At 47.2% G+C, this 24,970-nt stretch overlaps 1 protein-coding gene across 1 annotated transcript in view; it reads left to right on the top strand.

Moving 5' to 3' along the window:
• Window positions 1–23,879, top strand: part of LOC125760310 (uncharacterized) — a 60,794-nt gene extending 36,915 nt beyond the window's left edge. Inside the window, exons 2-4 of the mRNA XM_049420191.1 lie at window positions 19,828–20,280; window positions 21,432–21,685; window positions 23,826–23,879. Of these exons, the coding sequence (XP_049276148.1) occupies window positions 19,828–20,280; window positions 21,432–21,685; window positions 23,826–23,879 (761 nt within the window). The remainder of the gene's footprint in view (window positions 1–19,827; window positions 20,281–21,431; window positions 21,686–23,825) is intronic.
• The last annotated feature ends 1,091 nt before the right edge of the window (window positions 23,880–24,970 follow it).

Raw genomic sequence — 24,970 nt, 5'->3', positions numbered from 1 at the left:
ACCTGTTACCGTCGTTGGCTCGACCCTCTCCCCGTAATAATTACACACTGAGATGAACATGCGCTGATAATCTTGGTATTGTCAGCCATATATAAAATATGCGAACACGCCCGAGCAGGTGCGGTACGCCGTGCACGCACTGCCGATGAACTTCACTTGTAAAGGAACTCATCTTGGCTCTAAACCACGGTGTAAGATATATACTCTTTAGGTGTGGACACTCCTCGGCTTGCATGCAGAGCGCGTTCGACCAGATAAAGTAACAACGGCGCGCGTCTGTTGGTCCGGTGACCGCAGCGGGTATCTAGCGGCGGGAAGACGCAACTTAAAGAGAGAAAATGCTTTGTGCACCGTTACTATAGCAACCGACGCAGTCGGCGGCAACGCCGGCGTCCGCTGCATGTCTTGTTTTTCGCTCGTGAAAAACGCGGTATGCGTTTCTAACTCGAGTTGCTGGCGTGCCGTAGCCGCGTTCGCTGACTAGGAAATTCAGATTTCCCGCGAAGCGCCAGTTGCTACGGGAACGCGTTTTTGTGTTGAAGTTGCATCTTCCCGCCGGTAGGTATCCGCTGCCGTCAGCGGTCCGACGGGCTCTCGGCGTTGTTACTTTATCTGGTCGATCGCGTCTGGCGAGTGTCCTCACCTAAAGAGTATATATCTTACACCGTGCTCTAAACGTTGGATAGTGCACGTCGCTTCCCCTCAAGTGAATGACACTATTCCAGTAGACATTATTTTAGCTTCAATGGAAAATGTGGCCGACACTTGCGTCGACCATGGAAGCGAGGAGCTGGCGCGGAATGCACGCGGTCGCTCGGCGGACTGCGCCCCGGAGGAAATGTCGTTTATGTTGGACGCCACTCGCGCGACGTACGTGACTTGTGAATTCGGCTGTGCACGCTGGAGACGCGGCTCGCCGTTCGTCGTTCTCAGGCGCGCAGTGCACAGGCAGGAATATGATGCTAACATGGACTGGATCTCATATGCGGCAGCACTTATCGCAGAAATATTTGTGGCGTTCTGTTACGACTCCATCAGTGGCCATATTTTTGAGAACATCTGGATTCACGCTGATATAGCGGTCCCGCCGCGCTATTTAAATCACCTCATACTCGTCTCAAAGCCGAGATTGCGCTAAAATCACACTGGATGATGCTATATTTTTCACATAAGTTTACTGAAACATTTTCTAGAAGCCCGAGTCCATGCAATGTACTAAGTATAGTATTGGTCACTGGTGCGATAGGCACTTTCATGGGCATGCAGTGTCCAACTGTGTACAAGTCTCACCTTTTGATAAATTTTTGACAAATCTCGCCGTGATTAATACGGCTGAACACGCAAACATTTACGAGCTACATCCACACAGCTGTATTTGCATGCGCACGCGACTGGGGAATGTTAGTTTGTTCTGCTAGAGTGCATGGGATAGTCTTCTGGAGTGTTTTACGTATACGCGCACTTAATTTTTTATGTGCGGATTACTGAGAGGCGTTGCGTACAGCAGAAATCCAGGACATAGTACAGTGGTGCATTAATGAAAAATGAATTTGACACCATCGAGTAATAGGTTCTAGTGTTGCAGAGCTATGCGCAGTTTTTTTTTTTTTATTGCGCACATACAAAGTGCTTGCGCCTCACTGTGGCAGTCGTTGCGAGGAACTGAAACTGCTAAATTATGACCATAGGCGTGCGCAGGGTTCCCCATCAGGGGGGGCGAAGGTTCATCGTAGCGCCCCCTCCCCTTGTAAGTCAATGTACGAGGCAGATTTTGCGCCCCCCCCCCCTCTTAGGGGACTAGGGGGGGTCAATGCATGGGGCAGATTTTGCGCCCCCCCCCCCCTCTTAGGTTATTAGGGGGGCGGCTGCTCCCCCTGCCCCCCCTGTGCGCACGCCTATGATTATGACATATTATCGTAGGAAAGTTAACGTAGAGTGGCCATTTGTCGAACATGAGGGTGTTTAACGAATTCTGAACTTTTTTAGCCAATGCGGCGATGTTATTACGAGGTACACCCACGGCGTGCGCACTTTGCGCTGGCACATATGTACGTTCCAGAGGATGGTAAGTTAATTAGGCAAATATTGTTTTCCAAACTTAGACATTGCCTACCACGGATTTAGGAGAAAAGGGTGAACGGTTTTGCGAAATCTAGAACACCTCGTGAAAGCTCTACTGCCCGCACTTGATATCGACAGCATGCCGTTGCTAATAGTAGAACATTAAATTAGATATATACATTTCACGGCAAACGATTCGAGCATTTGGAAGCATTTTGTTTTTCATCATTACGAGCCTACTTTATGTCCACTTGAGGACGAAGGTCTCTACACTAATCCCCCATTGATCCTATCTAGCGTCTTCATTACTATTTTTGTGTGTTTGTGGCATGCACAAGAACGAAGAAAGCAGTCGGGTTGCGGTATATCCCTAATGCGGACTCCCTTGACGTCAAGTGGCACGCCGTGTAGGGGTTGATTGTTGGCTAACAGAGTTTTAGCATTGTGTACGCATACGTTGCGTTGGCTGGGCACCTACGCTATACTGAATTCGGAAAGTAACGTGCGTATACCAGTGTTTAGTCTTTGACAGATGTGCAGCGGCAAGAAACACAAGAAATTGTGTACACGAAGCGCTGGGTACCGTATGCTAATACTGCTTAATTTTAACCACTTGGGATTTTTTTAACGTGAACCGATTACATCACATAGGAGCATTTCTGCGCTTAGTTGCCCCTTGATGGGTACCTAGATTAACCATTAACAGTGAGCTTGGAAACTATAAGCATGCAGTGTGTTTAGACATGCGTATAAAAATTCGCATCTTTTTTTTTTCTGTAGCGGCGGTTAAAGCATGAACGCACCGCGTTCCCCATAAATGTACCGTTCAGCGGAATCATTTCGGTTGAGAATGACTTGACGGACCATACCAGCTTCATAGTTCAACAGTACCTGCTGTGTCTAGCGTGTATAAGCATGCGAGAAACAGGTACTGCTCACGTGTAAAAATAAGTATTTATTGTAAAAAAAATACAAACAGCGCTAAAAGCAATGCTGAGCGCTCAAGGAAACGATAAACGTGCCAGCCAATGTTTTTTAGGACAAATATATTCTGGTGCTTAACGAAAACCTTTGATCTTTTCATATGTCTTCAGCAGCTTCTCGCCGGCAAAACACCTGGAAAACAACTGGGTTCATTATACTCTGCACAAGACGAAGTATTGAGCATACCCAGTTGGGTATGTGAGGTACTTAATATAGTATATCGTCAAGCACCAAATAAGGGCTTTCTCTAGAAGTGTGCCAACCGAAAGTTTTATATTCCCTTGCACTTGATCGTAGAACGCCTTGTCGTCGTACTGCCTCCAAATTCTGTGGTCAGGCGATGGGCGGGCTGCTGGCATGTCATCCTGACAGAAAAAAAAAAAGAAAAGCAGAGCACACATGCGACGTTATGTTCTTAGATCACCTGGTCTTTTCGCCCATCACACAAAAACATCTACCTGGTAAATGGACGTTTTCAATCTGTTTTACACCTTGTCGAATTTCGTGTAGACAGCGTCACAGAAGTTACAAATATGAAAGTGTTTTCAGAAGTTGCTAATGAAGCTTTCTAATAGTGTTTTAACCATAAACTTACTACAGTTAGGAGAGAAAGATTAGCATGATTTCCTCAGAAATACTCATCGATCTCCACGAAATACATGCGAACATTGCACATGTGACCGAGTATGACCTTGCTGAACTTCTCCATGAAACTTCCAGTTTTTCTTAAAAGTGAAGCTTTGTTTCGAATGTCGGCTGCGAGTGAAAACCACAGCACAGTCGCCATTTCATGAGAATCACGTACAATGAAAGCAGTTTTACAATAGACTCGCGATTCATGCGCTAAGTAAATAATGTGGCAGGCAAGCTTGGCTTGAAATTTGGTTGCACAATATTGCACAATATTGCAATAGCACAATATTGTAAACGAATTTTCTTCAATACCAGGTGAATGCCAGTCACGGCGAATATTTGAATGGTAGCAGCCAATGCACGATTAAAAATTAATTCACTGCGGCGGGTCAATGCTCGGCTGCGGCGGCGATATTTAGATGGGTGTGAAACGGAAAAAAGTAAAATGTATAAAAACACAGAAAGAAAGATCGTATGCTCAGTTACGGCATTGTAAATAACACCACGTCCGATGTTGCTGCGGCTGCTGCTGGAGACCCTGCAAGGTGTGAGCTCCTGACCAGTTGCTCGATAAAACTGCGCCTGGCTCTTGTGTCAGAAGATCTCGCCACCGACAAACGTTTTAAAATTCTGTTTGTTGATTTTGCCTCCTAAAAAAAAAGACATGCCGCGAGTCGTATCTATGAGCGCCTGATCCCATGAAACGGTACTAACGTCTTCGGCACTCGTAAGTGCAGTTTTATTACTTTTTGATTGTGGAAAAGTTTTTCCGCTTCCCAAAGGTAAAAAAAGAAATATAAATGCGCAGTATAACGACCTACCATGAAAGCAGATCCTAACATCATTCAACTGCTAGCAAAAATATGCTTGCTTTTATTGCCGCATTGTATCATTGACTATAAATGCAGAGAACAGTTGCTAGCCGAGGGATAAGAAGCTACGCGAGAGCTAAAAGTATACAGCTTGTCAAGCAACACGAAGTGATTAACTGATTATCTCACTGTCAGCTGTCAAGAGCGACGAAATTGTCTGAACTAGAGCTGTGCACGGGCCATATTTCCGAGCCCGAGCCCGGCCCGGGCCCGCCGACTTTGTCGAAGGCCCGCCCGAGCCCGACGGCAAAGGGCTGCGAGCCCGCCCGGCCCGGCCCGACGTACGAAAACACAATCCCGGGGCGGCCCGGCCCGGCTCGGCTTTTTGAAGGTTCGCTGCGAAAACAAAACATCGTTTTCCGGTAATTTGGCATTTCATTGAGCATATCGAATATGATCAAACGACACACGACGAGCAGTCTCTATTACACAGATTACAAATTGTCGTGCATAGACAACAAGCAAGTAGACAGCCTCATGCCAGCAAGAATGGAGTTCGCTCGCCAAAGCCGTCACGTGTATGAGGTATGCCCATGCCATGGCCCATGCAAGCGTCAGCTTGCACGAAGGCGATCTACGTAGGGTCGTTCGTCGCTGTCGCGTGCATTTTCACTCATATGGAATTTGGCCTTAAATCTAACGCGAACAGTCGCGTGGCGCCGTCACCAGCTCAGGTGGTGTTACTTCTCTGTTTGTCGGAGTGCAACAGAGGCAGTGCTTTACCGGCTCCCCTTTTGTTTAAAGTAGCGATTGGAAAGGAAAAGCGGTAAAGGGCGGTCGCGGAAAAGGCGCTGTATGCGTGCTGGAAAACAATTCCCGCTCATTCTCTATATTTCGGGCTTGGGTCGGGCTTTGCGCCGGGCCCGAGCCCGGCCCGATAAAACTCCAAATAGCCCGAGCCCGGCCCGGGCCCGAGGTGAAAATACGTCGGCCCGCCCGAGCCCGGCCCGCGGGCCGGGTCGGGCTCGGGCTTTCGGGCTACCCGGAGCCCGTGCACACCTCTAGTCTGAACTCTATGAGAGTTCATAATAAATGCGACCAGCACGACAACACGTGCGCGACTATAGAGACGGATGACGATTACAACAAAGTACTCGTATACTCGCATAGTTACTCGTAAGCATACTCGTATAGTTATTTCAAAAGCCGTCAAAAGAATATTCTGGCAGTTCTATACGTCATTCATATATATCAGCGCAAGCGTGCAACAATGTGAACGCTAACAGCACGAACATGTATGTGAAGAAAGAAGAACACTCACCCAGGCGGGTATGATGCGCCGGGCTGTGTCCGCAGTGTGCGCACCAGCTAGACAGAAATGGCGCGAAAGCGTCGTGTAATCCTGCGTCAACAGCTTGCGTGTAGCCATTTCACGTGCAAGGGGATGTCGATATGTGTTCGCAACACCCCCTTAATATTGAGATAAGAGAATTTTTCCATGGCGGCCGAGTACCGGCTCACGCGGCACGCTCAAGAAACCACACCAACCTATCAAACATCCGCCGCTGTCGTGGAATGCGCTAAAACTAACCCATTTCGCGCCAAGAACGCAACCATCTTCCCGTCGCACAATATCTTCGAACTCTCGCTTTTACCTCCTTCCTTTCTTTTCTCTGCGCAAAAACAGCAGAAGCGGAGTGCAACGGACAGCGTAGCAGCCCCTATTCTCTCTGTAGCACGCAAGAGAGAGTGCGTAGTTAGCTCCATGCGTATACCTCCTCGCAGCATAGCTCGCCTTTGCGGCTGACGCTGTCGGCGCACGCGCATACACCGACGCTTGCGCCGACAAGTTATAACACGCGGCAGCATACGTTCAGCTGTAGCCAGGATTCTCGTTTACGCGGCCCCACCGACGCGCCACTGAGACTGCAGGCCGTCTATAAGGCGGCGGTGAAGGGTGCACGTTTTTTATATACACTTGTCACGGCTAACTCCTTTTCAAAGGCCTACTATAGCCGGGAGTTTTACTGACTTTTGAAGCGTCCCGCCTAAAGGGCATGCGTTAGCCAGGACTTGATTAAGAGTGGGTACAGTTCGTTCGCGCTCGTCCTGTGTGTACCTGTTCGTTCGTTTCGTGCCCTACTTTATGTTTGAGCAGTGCGCTTCAAGTGTCGAGCTATGACGCATGATAGTTCGCGCTCGTCCTGTGTGCGTTCTTTTCGTGCGTCCTTTGGGATCGAGCGACGCGCTGGCAATTTCGAGCTGCTTTCCGTTCTTCGCGTTACATTCCAATTTATTGCTATCGCATTCATTGCTTCGCCGTTGCGGCGAAACTGTGACTTTTATACATCAGTCATCAAACCTTCCAGCGTTATCGCTGGTGTTCGCGTAAGCTCTCGAATAAACTTGACTATTCGCGTCCGGCGCGTAATCTTAGCAGAATGATCTCAAGCAAGTGTGAAGCTTCTCAGAGATTGCGGCGCGGTCTGCGTGAAACGTTGCTAACAGTGTTTGTGGGTGAAACCTGAATACGTCAAAACAAAGCAATGAACACGCGTTCCAGTAATATCGCTATAGCAATAATAACGATGGTACTACCGATTGCTCTATCGATAGTTTGTCGATAGACGCTGCAGCGCCCGCGTTTGCGAAAGAGCCGCGCTGTTCAAACGGAAGTAAGTAACGACTGGTACAGTTCGTTCGCGCTCGTCCTGTGTGTACATGTTCGTTCGTTTCGTGCCCTGCTTTATGTTTGAGCAGTGCGCTTCAAGTGTCGAGTTATGACGCATGATAGTTCGCGCTCGTCCTGTGTGCGTTCTTTTCGTGCGTCCTTTGGGCTCGAGCGACGCGCTGGCAATTTCGAGCTGCTTTCCGTTCTTCGCGTTACATTCCAATTTATTGCTATCGCATTCATTGCTTCGCCGTTGCGGCGAAACTGTGACTTTTTTTAGCTCCTTTCTTTTCTCTGCGCAAAACCGCAGAAGCGGAGTGCAACGGAGAGCGTAGCGGCCCGTATTCCCTTTCACGCACGCAAGAGACAGTGCGTAGTTAGCTCCATGTCAGTGCTGGGCAGTATCGAAGATACATGTATCTTAGATACTATCTTAGATACACTTTGGGTATCTTGTATCTGTATCGCGATACGTCTCGAAAGACGAGTATCTGTATCTGTATTTCCGATACATTCGATAATGTATCGTGTATTTTAAGATACAAGATACTTCTATCGCAACACAGCCGTGCGAAACATTAATCGCTGGCCAAACTCCGCTTCTCAAGCTGGTGGTGCCACTAAGCGATCTGAATAAGTCTAAGGGTAGAGACGTTATTTTTACGCCAGAGTCGTCCAGTGAGGGTAGGTCAGGAAGACAAGCACGCGGACGTCTACGCCCAGCCCACGTACCTTTTGTTTTCTCGATTTCTTTTCTTTTTAGTTGCTCCAATGCCGCTACACTTGCTCATAGCCACTGTCCTACGCCGCGTACTACACTGCGTGCGGCGTCTCGCGCAAATTCTGACGTTGTTACAGTGTCGTTATTGAAGATTCTTTTGCGTCTTGATCCGTAACGAAATGTGATGCGTGCAAGAATGGGGTTGCTTTGCGTCGCGTGGATTTTACATATTAGCGATTTAAAAGATCTCGAGGATATAAGTTTGACTTGCATGCAATGAATTAACTTATATGCAAATAAGATTCTAACAGCTTTAGCACCACAGGTACTGATGCTAGATCTAATAGAGCAAGCGTTTACCTAACAGAAAATATCTTGGCGTACGGTATTTTTCACTTCCATCTGCATTTATTCAAAGAATTTATGAAATCATAATTTGATTATTAGCACAAGGCACAAGTGCTTTCTTAGCTGTAATTTTGCGTCACATACATTACCTAGGTCTCTGCACTGTTTTTTACGGTCTGGTCACTGCTGTATGTCTTTTGTAACGCGCTCCCAGAAAAAGATTGCTGCTTTATTCTTCTAACTGTCTGCTTTATTTCTACTACTGTTTACACATTTACACGTTGCCAAGGCGATTTTGAAAACAAATATATTATTATGCGGGCGTGCCTTTAGTATACAGTACAAAATATTCTACTTACCGCTTAAGAAAATAGCGAAAGTGAGTTTGCATTATAAAAATGGAAGAGCCATCTTAAAGATGTTAGGAAGGGTATTAGAGAAACGTTGTTTTAATGAATGCTCCGTTTTACTCATGAGCGTCCCAACGAGCCGTTTCAGGCAATTTTCCATAGGCACTGAATTTCACATTGTCTCAACCAAGCCCTTAGCCGGGGGGGCTGGGCGGCTAACGGCTTGGCTGCGGGGGGGAGTGGCCCGGGCCACTCCCCCCCCCCCCCCCGAAATTTTGGCGAAGTAGGTGGTTATACCAAAAATAAATAACGAAAATAGGTGTTTTTCTTAAATAGTCAAGGTTTTCAGCAAGTGCCCCCCCCCCCCCCGAAAAAATTTTTGGCTACGGGCCTGGTCTCAACAGGTTAGTTGACGATACTTCGTGATCATAGCTGTTAAGGGCACCGTCTGTATCGTGTTTCTGTACTCATTCAATGTGAATGTGTGATAAACAACCACCTCTCTATTTTAATTATATTTGTTTTCCGGTTTTAGGCCTTCTTAAATGTTTTTCTTATTACTAATCGCTACGTAAAGGGAGCTATAAGCGGCAGTAGCGCGAATAGCGGCGGTGTCCTGCGATGCTTCGTGTAGCTACGTAATACGTCTGAGACATTTCTGTGTTGCACATGTTCTCTCGTTCAAGAAAAAGTGCTAAAAGATTGCACGTTAGTGAGTATATCAACAAAGAATCCCTTACGCCAGCAGCTAAGTAGAACATGGAAATTCATTGCAGGTTTACGTCATCTACATATACAACAGGGGTCTCAAACTCAGCTAGCCGGCGGGCCGCAGTCACGAAATTTAGCTCCAAAGGCCCGGGAACAGTGAAGATGGTGGGGTCGGAGAGAGTTTGAACAAAATGACGTTGCCATTTGAAAGGAGGCCTTTGACATATCTCATATATGGGTCATTTCTGAAGAGGATTTTGAGTCCGGATTCCAGAAACAACGATACGGATGTACATAACGACTGAAATCTGGACGCGGATCGAAATATAGAGTTTTTGTTCCACGGTTATGTTTCAGCACATGGTGACCACGTGTTCCTCACGAAAGAAACGCTTGAGAGCAGTCATGTCTGTGTAGCTCACTAACATACTTATTTAGAAAACAAAAGCACTTGGAACGGAGACGGTCATGTGTGCCGGCCGGGCCGCTAGCGAACGGTCTCAAGCCCCGTATACACCATGCGTTCCCCGCGCCACTCCCCCCTGCACCCCCCCCCCCCCCCGCCAGGAAGAAAAAAAGTCGCTATTAGCGTTGTTGCTGCTGTACACCTGTCCGGATATACGGTATTGTGCAAACTGTCTTTTACGGACAAGGTAAAGGTCCACACCGGTATTTGCGCCGTCGTGCGAAGGCTTCTTATATTGACGTTATTGTGATTACATAGCAACCCGCTAGCTGGTCGGCAAGCTGAGCAGCAACTCCCATCAATTACAAAAATGACAAGCAAGAACCGCTGTCAGCGAAGTGTATAAAGAATTGTCTTGTGAACAAGCTAAAGCAAGCCCCAATAAGTTGTTTTGGAAGGAAACTAATGTACTTTGAGCAAGAAGGGCAAAACTTTTGAGATACTAACAGACATTTCATGCAAGTGAAACTAAATAGGTCACAGTTCAGAAATTTTCAAGGAGACATCTTTGTGTATAGGCGTTTGCTGCTACATTGTATGGATCTATAATAACAAATTTGAAAATGTATCGAAGTATCTTAAGATACAATTGCCAAGTATCGTATCGGATACAATTAGTGCGGCAGTATCTTGTATCTGTATCTCCAATACGTTTTCCCTGAGTATCTTGTATCGTATCGCGATACAATTTCAAAGTATCTTTGCCCAGCCCTGCTCCATGTGTATACCTCCTCGCAGCATTGCTCGCCTTTGCGGCTGACGCTGTCGGCGCATGCGTATACACCGACCCTTGCGCCGACATGTTATAACGCGCGGGAGCATGCGCTTAGCTGTAGCCAGGATTCTCAATTACGCGGCCCGCACCGACGCGCCACTAATACTGCAGGCCGTCTATAAGGCGGCGGTGAAGGGTGCACGTTTTTTATATACACTTGTCACGGCTAATTCCTTTTCGAAGGCCTGCTATAGCCGGGAGTTTTCCTGAGTTTTGAAGCGTCCCGCCTACAGGGCATGCGTTAGCCAGGATTTGATTAAGAGTGTAGCAAACACGCGAAAGCACAATCAGCGTTTCTAAAGTGCAAGAACTGCAGTTAGTATCAACGAAGGGTGGCACAAGCTTATCGTTTGACGCATATATGGTGCGAGCGACGCGCACGCGGTCTATCTATACTTTATTTCAGTATACTTTATACTTCAATGTATACTTTATTTTAGCAAACGCCGACTATATGCTCTCGAGTACTCTTTGAATATCACAACCTCACCTTCAGCTGGTCGACAGTGTCGATGGACGTTGATTCCAAATGGATCCGCGAACAGCATAGACCGCTCCTGAACTTCATCTAGGAAGCCGAATTGTATTGTTTTACTTAATTTATGGTCTAGGGGCAGGGGACATTGCCCGGCTCGCACGTGAATAACTTCGTCCCATGTTTCTTTAGTCATCTCTAGAACGGACGAAGCCTCAAAGCGGTGAAGAGAAAACTGGGCACAGGCAAAAGCCAGATGTATGTACTGAGGGACAAGGAAGGCAAAAGCACTAACACAAGGGTACGATAGCTTAAACAGCTGAGGAGTTTTACGGAGATCTATACAGTAGCCGGGGCAACCAGGAAGATAACGTAAGAAGTAGTAGTAGCCCAGAGGAATCGGACATCCCACCGGTAACGACAGGGTAAATAAAGAAAGCCTTGGAGGGAGAAAGAGACAAAGCCCCTGGTGAGGATCATGTAACATCAGATCTGTTGAAAGAGTGGACAGACGGTGTTATAAAAACTGGCCACCCTGTATACAAAATGTCTCTTAACGGTGAGGGTACCCGAATCTTGGAAGAGTACCAAGATCATCTTAATCCAGAAAAAAGTGGACGTCAAGGACTTGAAAAATTGCAGACCGATCAGCTTACTGTCCGTTGTCTACAAGCTGCTTACAAAGATAGTAGCTAATACAATTAGGAGAACGTTAGAATTCAGTCAATCAAAGGACCAAGCAGGATTCCGTACAGGCTACTCGACAACAGACCACATTGACACTGTCAATCAGGCGATAGAGAAATGCGCGGTATATAACCAACCCCTATATATAGCCTTCATAGATTACGAGAAGGCATTTGATTCGTTCGAGTATCAGCAGTTACGCAGGCGCTACGGAATCAGGGCGTCGACGAACCATATTTAAAAATACTGAAATAAATCTTAGGTTTAGACGCACGTTAAAAAGCCTCAGGTGGTCAATAATTCCGGAGCCCTCCTCGACGGCGTCCCTCATAATCATATCGTGGTTTCGGGACGTTGAAGCTCAACAATTTATATTATTATTATTATTATTATTATTATTATTATTATTATTATTATTATTATTATTATTATTATTATTATTAACAACACTTGATACTGGTAGAGTGTTGGTTTATGTAAATTGAATTACCAAAAATGAAAGCTCGAAGCGTTTATATTCAACCTGGTTGAATGTTTTCTCCGCAGTGCATTGTGGTTGAAACCGCACTCGTCTTAAGCGTCTTGTCGTGTTTTGGATTTCTCATCTTGCAATATGACTGAAAAAAAATACAAAGACCAGGAGAAGCCATTTCTTGACTTGTACCCCGCGAAAATACACACTGTGGTGTAGCTTTTCGCATGCGACAGCAGCGCCAGAAGATGTCCTAGCGAGCAAAGCAAGCAAAACTAGATGAATATCATAATCTTCTGCCTTTATATATGGTTTTTTTATCCTGCGACAAGAGCATCTGTAACTCCAAATTGTCCACGTGCGCATTCACGTGGCTACTTGAGAATTATTAAAATAAGCAGATGATAGAACATGCACAACATTAATTTAGGCAAACCTCGGTATGTGACACTATCGCGTTAATAACGAAGCGTGTGTACAGGGTTGTTTTTCACGTATTACTTCTGTTGTCGCCGAGCGGCCTATGTAAATAATAATATTTTAAGGGATTTTACGTTCCATAACCACATTGTCATTATGAGTGGGGAATTCTGTAATAGGTTTAAACACGTAGGGTTCTTGAACGTGCACCTACATCAAAGTAAGCGGGTGTTCTTGCATTTCGTCCCCACTGGAATACGGCCGCCATGGCAGGCAATCGTACCCCCGACCTCGCGCTTAGCAGCGCCTACTTTATCTGCCAATCGCTCCCACGGCGGACACATATTATGTAGGTGGCGCTGTAATAAAATTTAACCCCTATAGCTGACGCTTAGAAGACCACAGTAGGCTATGCTCTGGAGAGACATTCATAAATTAAACTACCTTAACGTTATTAGTCAATTGCATTGGTCGTCCCACCCTCACCCTTAAGCATATTCCACCTCACCCGTTGTAGCACAGCCTCCATCGGCCTACTCTAGTTTTGGTACCAATGGTGGTCGCGCTGCCCAAAACCGGATTTTTAAAATCACGAGCCATACAACGCTCTCGCCTTAATGAATGATAGTTACTTAGCGCTCTCTCACGGTACGAAGTGCTTATTGACCTTACTGTATGACTGAGACGATGATAATGAGGGATGCGAGGAAACCGAAGAATTTGATCATCTAAGATTCCTGACCAATTAGGTCAGTAGATTAGTAGGTGAACATCGTGTCTACCAAGTATGAAAATAATAAAAGTAAGTCCGTGCATCTCAGAGGGGCCCACACTTCCTGCGAGATGTGAGTCGCGCACTACGGCACACTGCTTTTGGCGTCATTTGTTAGAGCACGTGACTTCAGTTAGCCTCCCACTGCGAAACTCTCAGTGCGGTCACTCTAAAGGCACCGCGAAGAAAAACAGATAGAAGGTGGGGCTCGTCATGTAAGCAAAACAGGGCACATTGCCTACAATACGTAAGGGAAGGCAGGGAAAAAACTACGCTTGCAGAGTTCTTTCCCTGCATCGCCTTGGCAAACGTAAGGGCAGCGTTAATAACAATATCTGGGTTTTATGTCCCAAAACCCCGATATGATTATAAGCGACGCCGTAGTGGAGGACTCCGGAAATTTCGACCACCTGGTGTTCTTTAACATGCACTGATATCGCACAGTACACGGGCCTCTAGCATTTCGCCTCCATCGAAATGCAACGTCCGCAGCCGGTATCGAATCTGCGACCTTCGGGTCAGCAGTAGTGATGCAGAACTATCGATGGTACTGTCGATACTAACGATAGCTGAGTCACCATCGAACTATCGATGGTAAAAAATACTATCGATAGCGCTATCGATAGTAAAAAATTCGATGGTACTATTGGTAGTATAAAATCAACTGCGCGGACTCACTGCAGAATAAACTTGGTTCCCCGCGCGCATGGTACATAGTGGAGCCGAAAGAGCAGGCTGAAGGGCAAGAACGTTGACGTGATTGCGTTCTTCATCAGAGTGCTTTGCTCACACATGATCATAAAGTCAAACTGTTCAGCTGTAGCGGATAGGAAGACGTTAGATATGGTGGGACCGCGCGGCTTCAAATTGATATTGCATTTTATGATTTCAAAACAAAAAAATATCAAGAAGTTAATTGTAAGATGTAACTGGCAGCTTTCGGATACGAGTTTATTGATGGATATATTCCGCCATTTTCACTGCGTAAACATTTAATTTCTCTACCAAAAAATGATCATAAATTAAGCGAAGCTGGTAGTAGGCTATCGCAAATATTTTGGCAATAGGCGATGCGCAAAGCGCCGACGACGCCATCTGCCGCCACGGCTCGGAAGCGCTGACGGGTCCCGGCGAGCAGTGTTCCCGCGAGCGTCTACGCGAGTGCACGGATGGATGTGTTTTCGTCGTGATTTAACGACTCTGTCGGGCCTCAGCGATGTCGAAAAATAACTGCTGCGTTGTCGGCTGCTCAAACACACACGAAAAATCGCAGGAACGCACTTCTACAGGTTTCCGCTGCTATTTCATGAGCGAGAGCGATGGCGGCGGTGGATTGCGGCTGTACGACGTAGAAAGTAAGCAATCGCGCTTTGTTTACGGCAGTGTTGGAACGATTACCGTGTTTTTATTTCTCCATTTATGTCGCTACGTATTCAGCGAACGCTACTACGTTTACACTTGGTCGCCTCGCCTGCATTGTAGACGCTACACTGCACATGAGGTTGTTATTAGTGATAAGACGCGATGCCTAGGCTCTCTTGAAAAACGAATGTTCGCTGTGCGCTTCTGCACCGATGATGACAAGTGTATCGTTTATTTTTTCACAAGTTTATCGTGCTGGTTTCAAAGTTTTACCAACGCTGACCCTTCGCGTGGCCGCACCTGTGAAATCTATACGACGGTGCAACAGCACTCCCTCAAAATCTACTATATAAGCACATGGCACGTAAACGAAGCTACTGTGTCGAGAAAAAACGTTGGTTCACGCGTCAACACATGCAGGCATTATAGATCGCGACGTTATAACGAAGGCGGTGTACTTACGATGAGCTCCACTTCGTAGGAAAGCTTGTTGACGCTTGTCTGTGGCAAACACTTGGCGCGTATGGTGACAATGTCGTCCCACACAGCTGTGACATCGGACACATGTCCACTATTATAAAGTGCTGCTCCTTTGCGCACACTATCGCCGCAAAAGTAATTATCTGGGACGCGCACAAGCGGCAAACGCGCGCAAACGAAGCGCCTGCTACGCGACCGACCAGCGGTTCAAACGGCCGCCGCTGCGCGGCTTTCAGTGGCGCCCCTATAGGCGCTGCGCATCGCGGATATGGCCGGCCAGCAAGCGCATCATTATTCACACCACTATCGAGAGTATTGTCACGTGGTGGTGACGGTGAAGAATGCTGTAGCAAGACTGGGAAATGCGGATATACGGTCATTCACCGTATATATATATATATATATATATATATATATATATATATATATATATATATATATAAGAAAAGCCACAAGGAAAAATAATTCAGAAAAACTTTCCGACGCGCGGAATCGAACGGGCGACCTCTCGCTTTCCAGCGAGCGGCGTCAGGCGGTTAGGCCACGAACAGTACCGTCATTCAGCCTGCTAACGGCGAGCTATTTATATACACCATTTCCTTCAGCATGCTTTCTTATTCGCCACATAGATGGCGCGACGTGCGCGCGTTGCGCGCTTTCAAGATCATCGCCCCGCTCCTGCGAACGCCGTTGGTCTTCGCCCTACGGGGCGTGGCCGCCTTCGTGCGCTTATCTCGAGGAAAGAAGGGGGCGGCAGGGGGGGGGGGGTGGAGCGGGCGGTTGTATGTCTTGTGCTCTCCCCGCGAGGTCCACGCTGAAACCACAGAGCGTACGAAGGTCACTTCGCAGCGGCCGCGTTTGCGAAAGGAGCGCGCTGTTTAAACAGAAATAAATAACAACTGTGACAGTTCGCGCTCGTCCTGTGTGTACCTATGCGTTCGTTTCGTGCGCCCTGCTTTATGTTTGAGCAGTGCGCTTCAAGTGTCGAGCTCTGACGCATGATAGTTCGCGCTCGTCCTGTGTGCGTTCTTTTCGTGCGTCCTTTGGGCTCGAGCGACGCGCTGGCAATTTCGAGCTGCTTTCCGTTCTTCGCGTTACATTCCAATTTATTGCTATCGCATTCATTGCTTCGCCGTTGCGGCGAAACTGTGACATTTGTACATCAGTCATCAAACCTTCCAGCGTTATCGCTGGTGTTCGCGTAAGCTCTCGAATAAACTTGACTATTCGCGTCCGGCGCGTAATCTTAGCAGAATGATCTCAAGAAAGTGTGAAGCTTGTCAAAGATTACGGCGCGGTCTCCGTGAAACATTGCTAACAGTCTTTGTGGGTGAAACCTGAATACGCCAAAACAAAGCAATGAACACGCGTTCCAGTAATATCGCTATAGCAATAATAACGATGGTACTACCGATTGCACTATCGATAGTTTGTCGATAGTAGCACTATCGATAGTTTGTTTACACTATAATTTACCACCCAATTTACCGTTTACACGGTAAATTGGCTATCGATAGTATCGATAGTTATTTTGAAACTATCGATAGCCAATTTGCCGATAGTGCTGCATCACTAGTCAGCAACCCAGCACCATAATCACTGCTCCATTGCGGCAGACAAGGCCCGCGTTGACAGCAATGTTTACCTTCTGGCGGCAGGCTAACAGGGCAGTTCAGTGCCTTCCTACTCTTGCAATAGTGAACAGCAAACTTATTGGCAAAAAAAAAAGACATTCGTGAAAGGTTGCTCAGCTTGCCCCAAACATCGCCTGGTGAGGTGCTACGTTGTCTTACGGTAAACAAGCACGCGACACAGAGAATAAAATAAAACGGCTTTTCGAGGTCCCTTGCTCCCATAAATGAAATATTTCAGCTCGTAATCAATATATTAAACGGGTCCTGACGAGGGGCCTTTTAGTGAACTTTACCATGTAAAAATAGAAACGCGCTATTCTGTCCCGAAGAAAGCTGGCCGCAAGAGCCGGGTTTCAAGTCGCGACCGCCTACAATTCTGCAGACCAGCATACGCAGTCAAACAAGAAGGCGAGTTTCTCGATACCTTATGTGAATCTAATCTGTTTCATTACTCTTTCACCAACACTTAGCAGAGAGGGAAACGCGGCCTGTGTAGCATGTCATGCGTAAGTCAATGCACTTTGCGACGTATAGTTATGTTATTTAGAAACAAAAAGCGCGCTGTTAAAACTAAAACGACTTTATTAAAACCATTGTTTTTAAGATCATCGAACAATGTTCTGCTTGCAAAGGTATTCTTCCTTTACTTCTGCTGTTTATTGAGCTTTAAAGAAAAATGTCTGTGACAGCGAATATAACACGGCCAGGCGTCTTCACGTTATAGCGCAAAATATTGATTTTATAAATTGAGGCCAACAAAAATTAGGGACGTCAAGACTCCGCACATTCGGAAACTCGTGATCGTCATCACCGCCTCCCAAGCTTGCATTATTTTCTGGAAGTAAGTTTTTTCACATTACAAAAACAACAGCGCTAAAGGACGCGTTCTTGCTTTAAGAAACCCGTCGGAGCCAACTACAATATCATCGAACGAAATATATTGAAGAGGCAAGGGATGAGAAGGGCAGCACGCTCTTTCGAGAGTTCGTAGTTACCAAGCACAGCCAAGCGCCTTGTATGTGTGCACCCTTTCAGTGCAACAGAACTGCTGACTCACAGTCGAGCAGCGCAACCGGCCGCTCGTCGAATGCGTTGCGGTTATCACTCGGCGACTGAGGTTCGCGCTCGCTGGTTGTATATCGTCGTCGTGCTTTTATATATTGTGGTTTTCTCAATTCGCGCGATTACGACAAGCGTCATCGCGCGAATTTTGAACGTTGAAGGCCCGTACGCCACGTGGTGTGAAAAACGGTGAACTAGGGGGCGATCGGAGATCTCTGTTCTGCGCCGTTCGTTCGCATTCGTTCTGGTGATCGCACGCGATTGGCTGAAGCCGGACAACTCACGCCACTCTGAGGGGCGTGGCCATTTCTTCTTTTTCCTTGATGTTTTCTTTTTTGGTGACGTCATGCCGCGTCATAACGAGCATGTCGTCTGCTAAAAGTGAACGGAGAGCGAGCCCGTTCGCTCACGTTCTCTCGAGCGAACAACGGCGTCGCGTGGCATGTATTTGGAGTGATGCGGCGGTTGCGGCTGCCGCAACAGCTGATTTTGAGAAAATGGCGCTTGCAACGGTGCTTCCCTGCTACGTTGGCGTTTCTCGAAGCTGATGCAGAATGGTAGGAGGTGCGAAATGCGTCTGAAGAGATGAGCGAGTGTGAATTCCAGCGTCGCTTTCGTTTCTCGAAACGTGCTGTACGTTGGTTGTGCGACGAACTCGACCCCGTCATCGGGTGCCAACGAACCAGTGGGATTTAAAGAGAGCGGAAGGTGTTGTGCGCGCTGAGATTTTTTTGCGATCGGATGCTTCCAGCGAGCTGTCGGCAGCGAGGAATTCATCGGCCTGTCGCAGTCATCCGTCAGGAACACGCCATTACTGTCGTTCGCGGGCAAAAAAGCTGGGTGGCCTTTTCCGGAGACAACAGACGCGAAGAGCGAACAAAGGCGGCGTTCGCGCGGCTCGGGCGGATTCCCGTTGTGGTCGGGTGCGTGGATGGTACGCTCATCGCAATCCAGAAGCCCCATGGCCTGAGCTTCGAGGACGCGACGCATTACATGTCGCGGAAGGGATTCTACGCATTCAACATCGTGATCGTGAGTATTATTCATGCATTATATGCGTAGCTAATTGTTTCATTTATATTGCTTAAACTTTCCGCTTTACTGAGGCTGTTGCAATTGAGTATAGTGGGAGTGGTATTTTCGATCTATCTAGAACGGGAATTGGTTCGTTTCAGGGCACTTCGCTTAGGAAAGGCGATGAAATCATGCGACGCGGGGTACACTTTGGTTCAGCGGCCTGCACAGTGCATAATATTACCGTTGCTCGTTCGCCATGTGTACCCGAAGCTTGATTCTCGATTTGTATTTGTTGAGATTACCGTTCCCAGAATGTGCCGTAGTACGTCCTTATTGTTCATTGTCGTGATGGACGTTACATGGATCAATACACGTACATTAAATACGCATTGTTTCATAACCCGTTTTTCAGTCGCAAGTTTTTCATGTTGTAGGTATTTTGTGATACATTGCCTTAAACATACAGCAGTAATTTGGTTAAAAGGCTTTGGTGGCTGGAAACTGGGTTGTTCCAAGCAGTAAACATGCAGACTACCCTTTGACACTGCATTGTCCGCGTGTTAGAACTTATGGTACAAGTCCTACCCTGTCGGTGATTTGTTCATAGCTATGTTTCAACAGTCAGTAACAGTGCAGACAGATGTAGTTACATTAACATAATACCCAACATTGTACCCAAGGTATTTTATGGGTACAATTTTGACTGAATTGAATTCTGCAGACATGTGATGCCGACCTCTGGATTCTGGATGTCAGTCCATGTTTCCCGGGGTCATGTCATGACTCGTGGGTATGGTGGGGGAGCCCTCTCCGTCAGCACCTGGAAGCAAAACTGCGGCTTGCTTTGTAAGTGCTGTCAATGCTTGACACATTCAAGACGTTATCACTACAGCTGTCATGCCGCCCTCGTGCAGGAGACTCCAGCTATCCATTAGAAGCGTGCCTCCTGACACCAGTGCCCGGACGACCAGCTCCTGGCACCCCTGAGAACCACTACAACAAGGCCCACACCGCCATGCGCACTGTTGTGGAGAGGTGCATCGGGGTCCTAAAGAGCAGGTTCCAAAGCTTACAGCGTTATCAGACCCTGCTCTACAATCCCGATCGAGCAGCCACCATCATTGCTGCTTGTGCAGCTCTGCACGATATTGCGTTGGCGGCACATGAGCCTGTTCTCGAAGGGCACGATGACGACACCGACGATGTTGAGCTGCTGCCAGCAGCAGCTGACCTACCACCACCACCACAACGGGAGCCAGCAGCAGCGCAACCACGCAATGAACCTGCTTCGAGGACCACAGGGCCTGCATGCCGAGCACCTGCGCAGAGTACGCCGCCGCCTGCAACGACCTCGGCAGCATTGTGTGGTGCGTGTTTGTCTTCGTTCATTGTGTTTGTCACTGGCATGAACAAAAGGCTGTTTTTTTTACTACACTTCAAATGTTTGCTACACATATCAATGAAACAGGGTTCTCCTATCAATGAATAACCCCCTTGCATAGGTCGGCAAAAAATGTAGAGCTCACCCTTACTCACTCATGAAATATATTTTGCCCTTGGGGCTCACTCGAACTCAGACTTACCAAAATTTTCCTCAAGCGGATTCACTTGGACTCGGGCTCACTAAAACTCACCAATGTATTACACACCTGGACTCGCAGCTCGATCTGAATCTGAGTGAGTCGACTCATGAGTGAGTTTGCCGACCTATGCCCCCTCGTCACACAACGCCATGCTGATGAAATACTTCGACCAGGTTGTAAAATATGGCGCTTCACACTAAGCACAAGTGAGAGCTCAACTGTGAATGGCACATTGTGCCATTCACAGCCAAAGTGGTAACCTGAAAAAGTTGTTTGAATCAGGACAGCAACATGCGGTAGCTTTAGTGCAACAAGAATCGTGCTCGTAAATAAAGTGAACAACAAGGGTGGTGTCAGAATTGAAATTTTATTACAAGTATCACGAGCAGTGCACATAAACAGCAAAATAAATAAATATCCCTTAAATTTAATGCCAAGGAAAAGGATATAAAAGTACCTTCCTTTTATAATATACAAATGGAGTTATTACAAAGTGCCTGCTGCTCCTCTGAGGCAACACACGCGTCTCGCAGCACGAAAGTCATTGTATTACATGAAAACAAGGCACAGTCGAACCGGTATTATTCGAACTCGCTAAAAAAATGCAAGTTGTTGGTTTCTGATATGTCTTCCTCTATTATTGATTTCTGTTTGTACCCAATCCTGTTGTCTAAACACTTCTAAGCAACAAAACACGTATTCGTAAACTATTTTTTGGTCTTGCAATATTTCAAAATTGTTGTGCAACCTAGACCATTCACAAACACTTTTCTTTTTTCTAGGATGTGTAAAAATCGATAGAAAACGTACAGTGTGCCACAATATTCTACACGTATACACTATAAACATAAAGATACACTACAGTGCACTATGTGCATATACTACAAAGTAAATCTGCATATATGTACAACTAGTCTTTACAAATCACTGTGCAGGTGGCTTCCGCTGCAATGAGGGCCCGGGCGAGGGTACCAACGCCTTGCAGTTCGTGGACCACGTCACCGAGAACTTGAACCTGGCGCAGCTTTCTAATGATGCCTGGCCCTGCCGCCTGGTGTTTGCGGCTAGTAACTCCAGCGCCTTGGCCTGCCGGTTGCCCACATCTCGCAGCTGCGGCATGAGCTGGAAACCAAGAAATGTGTTGCCATTATCATCTATAAATTTCCTGGACTCTTCGCTCGAAGCTTATGTTCGTGAAGAGTTTCAGTGTGTGCAACAATTTCCTCTCTGTTGAAAATCCACTGACCCAACGGCATCCATGAATGGTGCTTGGTTCACCACACAACCAACGCACTTCGTTTGGACAGACCAAAGCGGTGCCGAAATTCATTTTCGCTCATCTCATCAAACGCATCTCACACCTCTAACCACCTCTGCATGAGAAGCAACCAAACAGCCCTTTTCAGGGCTGCACAATCGTTTGCCCGGCTTTACGCGATGACTGACACAATCTCCTTCCGAAACCCTAGCTGCTGCAGTATGCGAAACATACAGCAAGCAGGTGTAACACAGGTGCAAACATGTGCATTTGTGTATGATGGCTATGTGAAGAAGTTATATAACGAGCTTGCTTTTTGAACAGTATATTTAGCAATAGCACATTTTCAGTTTCACTTTTGAAACAATTGACAAACTAGGGAAACATTTCAAGATGTTGAACATTTTTGCAATGCAACTTTTTTGCTACATTACACCATAACTGCAAGGCAGGACACCTGTTTATTCCATCTGACAGTTATGCATACAACTAGCTCCTGCAACCGTTTGCCAAATTTTTTTTTGCGCAGCTTTTTGTCTTTATGCCCACAGATGTCATCTCTTCACAAACATATGCCTGCACGCATGAGCATCACCTGTGAGCATGTAACACCATCTACAGTTAATCAAAAATATCAGTGAAACTTACGTGTTGGGGCACGGGGAAGATCCTGGGCCACATCCTCTTCAGCCACACCAGCAGCAGCTGGAGCAGGGCTCGCCTGTTATAGTAAGAAGTTTCTTGATTGACACACTGAGTGCAATAAGAAGTATGGAGTGGAAGTGGACAATAGCAATGTTTTTTTAGAATGTTTCAACAGCGGCATGCTATGATACACAGACTTCGGAGAGAGGGGTGGAGGGAGGCAAGCCTACTGGCTACGCACCTCACTCGACTCGAGGGTCTGAGAAATGGGTTGGAGCACGTAGGGTGCTCTAATGAGCTTTGAAATATAGTTCGCGGCTGTTCTTTCGTCATCACCGCAAATGTGGCTGTTTTGCTTTCTGTTCTGAGCGGCGCAACGTGTTAGCACCTCAGCCAACGCGGCGGCCGGGTGATTCACTCGATACTGTTTGAAAAAGTAAAACTGACAGCGCGTAATGGCTCGAAGCAAATGAGCACATTAATTCGTAGCATACAAGTAACAATGATATTCTAAGCCAGTGCTTACTGATTCAGATCACCCGAACTCTGGGCCTCGCTTCTGTCGACCCGCGCGGTCCCTGTCAAGCACGACGCGGCCGCGGTAACCCGTAATCTGGCCGCCTCCGGTGCCGCTGTAAAGCACAAGCGGGACGTGTAAGTTGACCGACCACAATACAATTGTGCTCACACTCACCTCTGCTGCTTTCGGAGTTTGGCAAGGCTGTGGTGTTACGCGCAGGGACTTCGTTCAAAAGCGCTACCAGCTCCTGCCACATGTCGTCCCGGTCCTCCCTTGTGAACGACGGCTCCAGCGGGCACGACAGCGTCGCGATCTGTGGATGCTCTTTCACAAAAGCCAGCAGAAGCTCCTTTTGACGATCAGACACCCGAGAACCAACGCAGACGTCGCGATGGGACGACATTTTGAAACTGCGTCAGCCGCTACCTTTCTTTTTTTATCCCGTTCGCGACACCATCTAGCGACGACGTCAAAAAAACTAACATTATAAAATATTATCACTCAAAGCTGTTGCTCTTTGAAAGAGTGTTTGAGCTTGAGAAGCAAAAACAATAATTTTCTGTAAAGTAATTATATTTATTAAAAGGCGAGAAACGCTTCACGGTCCCCGTGCCGACGTCACAGGATGCGCGTCTACTTCCGGAAAGCTCTCCGCTTCACGATTGGCTGTTCTCTTCCTCTCGGCGGTTCTAGGCGGGAGAGCTGCGCCTCCTCTCACTTTTGTGACGTAGGCACCGCAGAACGAACGCGAACGAACAAAGATCTCCGATCGCCCCCCTAGGGGGCGATACTTGTAATAAAATTTCAATTTTGACACCAGCCATATTGTTCACTTCATTTACAAGCACGATTCTTGTTGCACTAAAGCTACCACATGTGCTGTCCTGATTCAAACAGCTTTTTCAGGTTACCACTTTGGCTGTGAACGGCACAATGTGCCATTCAAAGCCAAAGTCGTAACCCCCACAATGTGCCATTCACAGTTGAGCTCTCACTTGTGCTTAGTGTGAAGCGCCATATTTTACAACCTGGTCGAAGTATTTCATCAGCATGGCGTGTGACAAGGGGGCATAGGTCGGAAAACTCGCTCATGAGTCGACTCACTCAGATTCAGATCGAGCTGCGAGTCCAGGTGTGTAATACATTGGTGAGTTTAAGTGAGCCCGAGTCCAAATGAATCCGCTTGAGGAAAATTTTGGTAAGTCTGAGTTGAGTGAGTCCCAAGGGCAAAATATATTTCATGAGTGAGTCAGGGTGAGCTCTACATTTTTTGCCGACCTATGCAAGGGGGTTATTCATTGATATGTGTAGCAAACATTTGAAGTGTAGTAAAAAAACAGCCTTTTGTTCATGCCAGTGACAAACACAATGAACAAACACAAACATGCACCGCACAATGCTGCCGAGGTCGTTGCAGGCGGCGGCGTACTCTGCGCAGGTGCTCGGCATGCAGGCACTGTGGTCCTCGAAACAGGTTCATTACGCGGTTGCGCTGCTGCTGGCTTACGTTGTGGTGGTGGTGGTAGGTCAGCTGCTGCTCGCAGCAGCTCAACATCGTCGGTGTCGTCATCGTGCCCTTCGAGAACAGGCTCATGTGCCGCCAACGCAATATCGTGCAGAGCTGCACAAGCAGCAATGATGGTGGCTGCTCGATCGGGATTGTAGAGCAGGGTCTGATAACGCTGTAAGCTTTGGAACCTGCCCTTTAGGATCCCAATGCACCTCTCCACAACAGTGCGCATGGCGGTGTGGGCCTTGTAGTGGTTCTCAGGGGTGCCAGGAGCTGGTCGTCCGGGCAGAGGTGTCAGGAGGCACGGTTCTAATGGATAGCTGGAGTCTCCTGCACGAGGGCGGCACGACAGCTGTAGTGATAACGTCTTGAATGTGTCAAGCATTGACAGCACTTACCAAGCAAGCCGCAGTTTTGCTTCCAGGTGCTGACGGAGAGGGCTCCCCCACCATACCCACGAGTCATGACATGACCCCGGGAAACATGGACTGACATCCAGTATCCAGAGGTCGGCATCACATGTCTGCAGAATTCAATTCAG

This window comes from Rhipicephalus sanguineus, chromosome 10 (genome assembly GCF_013339695.2).
Source record: "Rhipicephalus sanguineus isolate Rsan-2018 chromosome 10, BIME_Rsan_1.4, whole genome shotgun sequence".
Classification (NCBI taxonomy): domain Eukaryota; kingdom Metazoa; phylum Arthropoda; class Arachnida; order Ixodida; family Ixodidae; genus Rhipicephalus; species Rhipicephalus sanguineus.
The sequence above is the reverse complement of the archived record's forward strand: the minus strand, read 5'-3'. Positions and strand labels throughout refer to the sequence as shown.